The following is a 2,408-nucleotide window of genomic DNA, read 5'->3' as shown; positions in this document are numbered from 1 at the left end:
AAAATGAAATAAAAAAGATATTTCACACATTTCAATATAATGCAAGCCACATACCTGATAGAGACTTTTCGTATTTCCGTTACGTTTACATGCACTTCCAAGCTACACTTTCATGCACTGCATTGGCCACACTACCTCCTGACTCAGTACAATAGTTCACTGAACTGCCTGCACTACATGCTGTTACACTGCGAAAACGAACAGCGTTGATGGCGTCATGATGACGTCATTCTTGGTAAAAAGAACGCTTTAATGTAAACTTCTTGCACTGGTGTGCACTAGTGCAGAAAGTGTTTCGAAAAAAAAAACAGACCTATAATTTAAGTACCCCGTCTTTGTCTTATCTTCGGCCGATATTCATAATCGAATCTTATTTATAAGATCGTCTTAAATGCATTTTTAGATGTTACAGCTTATTTTATTAGCTACGGAGCATCTGAAGATGAATTTAGACGGTCTCAAATATAAGATCTGACTATGAATATCGGCTTCAGCCTAAATAGGTTATATAGCATATTAGTGAGACAGAAAGTGAGATATTATTTAAAACTTTTATCTCACAGGTCTACTTAAATCCGTATCAGACTATGGATTGAGAATTGAGATTGAATTTGGCCAATCAGTACTAAGTTAACTGAACTCAAGTTTAGTGAAATTTAGTGAAGTTTGCATTGATTGGTCAAATTTCAATTCAATCTCAATCTCCAATCCCTAGTCTGATACGGGCTTTACGGGCTATAACGCCCACTGCTATATATATATATATATAGAACTGTGAATATATATATATGGAACCGTGAATATCCGTGTCTCTGTCTACCGATGAATATTTTTGACATCCACGGCCTCTCCTTTCTTTTATTGTTTACGTTTATTACATTTACCAATGTTGACAATGCTGCAATTCGACTTTTTGTTTGTTTGTTATATTCATGATCGATAATGCTGCTGCATTCTAATAACCATTGATGGTAAATTAACTGACATTTTGTAATGTTTCGCAATTTAGATGATAGTTTAATTGTACAATCAGCTGACTGCTCCTACGTTCCACAGCATCAAATCACTAGGCATTATAACGCGTGTGTACACCTTTCGACGTTTTAACGCTCGGATGCTCCTCTCTCTCTCTCTCTCTCGCTCTCTTTCCCTCTCTCTTAGTACTGATTACAAAGACTCTTTTGGGTTAATCTCTAACATGATTCTTCGACGTTAGACGCTCTCATCTAAAGGCATCTTAGGAAACTGACAAATCACAATCGATTATTCTTCCATGATTCAATTGTGACTAATCAATTTTTTAATGGTTTTGTCATAAGTTAACGGTTTACAACTTGTATATAAGTAGGTCTTTAAAGTTGGCTTCTCTATCGGCTTCACTTTTCCAAATCCAGTGTCTGTTCCAGTATGAGTATGTTTCAATATTACATTACGATGAACACAACCTTAGAATGTAAAATGGTATTGTCACTGATATGAACGCATTTATTCAGTGATTCGCTTTTATTCGTTTCGAACCTACCGTTCTTTTTGGACGAAGTCGTTGCTGCCTCTGCAGAACGCGTTTTAGTAAATCACATACTTATTTTCTTCGTTGGAAAGGTCATAGGGACGTTTTCTCTCGAGGAGTGCCGAAATAATATTGAGAGAGAGAGAGAGAGAGAGGGAGAGAGTTAGAGAAAGTATTATCAATACATTTTAGAATACTACTTTAATACTTCTAAGTTAACTTTTCTGAGTGTAGTCATATAATTATAGGTGTTTTAAATGCAATTAATATCTTTATCTCAGACTTAACGTCTTATCTAACTTAACGGCATATCTCACAATAGAACCACCCACAATAGAAAAAGCATCGTTTTAACATAGCGGTTATAAAAACGAAACTTCCACTGAATATTTTGTATTGTAACACGTACTTGTAGTTGTGAAACGTATAAATTTACTATCCATTATGTCTCGTGTTGCAGATATTGTAAGACAAGTATATCAGAAAATAATAACAACTAAAAATTTCGGACAGTGCATGAGAAATGTGAGTGTCACTATTACTTATTTACATTTTATCAGTTATTTTTTTATCATTAAATATATAAGGTAGTCCAGTGTTATATTAGGTTGGTGCGTATGAAATGTCGGATTCTCTTTACATGCGGACGTTTTCCTACCCTGTTTTCGTTATACTTTTGTATTTGGCATAACCTCATTCATACTCGTATTGTCCATTGCCAGAGACTCATTTCAACAAAATAGGTTTTCTCGAAGGTCTTCCCTTTTTTATTTCTTTTGAGTTTATTACCGATATGAATTCTGCCGACATTCGCGTCATTTTCTTATATGAGTACAAACTTGGTAATAGTGCTGCAAAAGCTGCACGCAACATAAACCAAGCGTTTGGGGAGAATACG

General features: G+C 35.1%; 1 protein-coding gene across 3 annotated transcripts in view; it reads left to right on the top strand.

The window, feature by feature from the left end:
* The first annotated feature begins 1,310 nt into the window (after positions 1-1,310).
* Positions 1,311-2,408, top strand: part of LOC106750524 (acyl-coenzyme A thioesterase 13-like) — a 4,930-nt gene continuing 3,832 nt past the window's right edge. The window contains exons 1-2 of one of the 3 annotated variants that reach the window (XM_014630932.1): positions 1,311-1,411; positions 1,971-2,035. In XM_014630932.1, the coding sequence (XP_014486418.1) occupies positions 1,408-1,411; positions 1,971-2,035 (69 nt within the window). In that variant the 5' untranslated portion in view covers positions 1,311-1,407. The other 2 variants (XM_014630933.1, XM_014630931.1) reach the window with 2 other exon arrangements.

Source organism: Dinoponera quadriceps, unplaced genomic scaffold (assembly GCF_001313825.1).
Source record: "Dinoponera quadriceps isolate SergipeBrazil2010 unplaced genomic scaffold, ASM131382v1 scaffold5977, whole genome shotgun sequence".
Classification (NCBI taxonomy): Eukaryota; Metazoa; Arthropoda; class Insecta; order Hymenoptera; family Formicidae; genus Dinoponera; species Dinoponera quadriceps.
The sequence above is the reverse complement of the archived record's forward strand: the minus strand, read 5'-3'. Positions and strand labels throughout refer to the sequence as shown.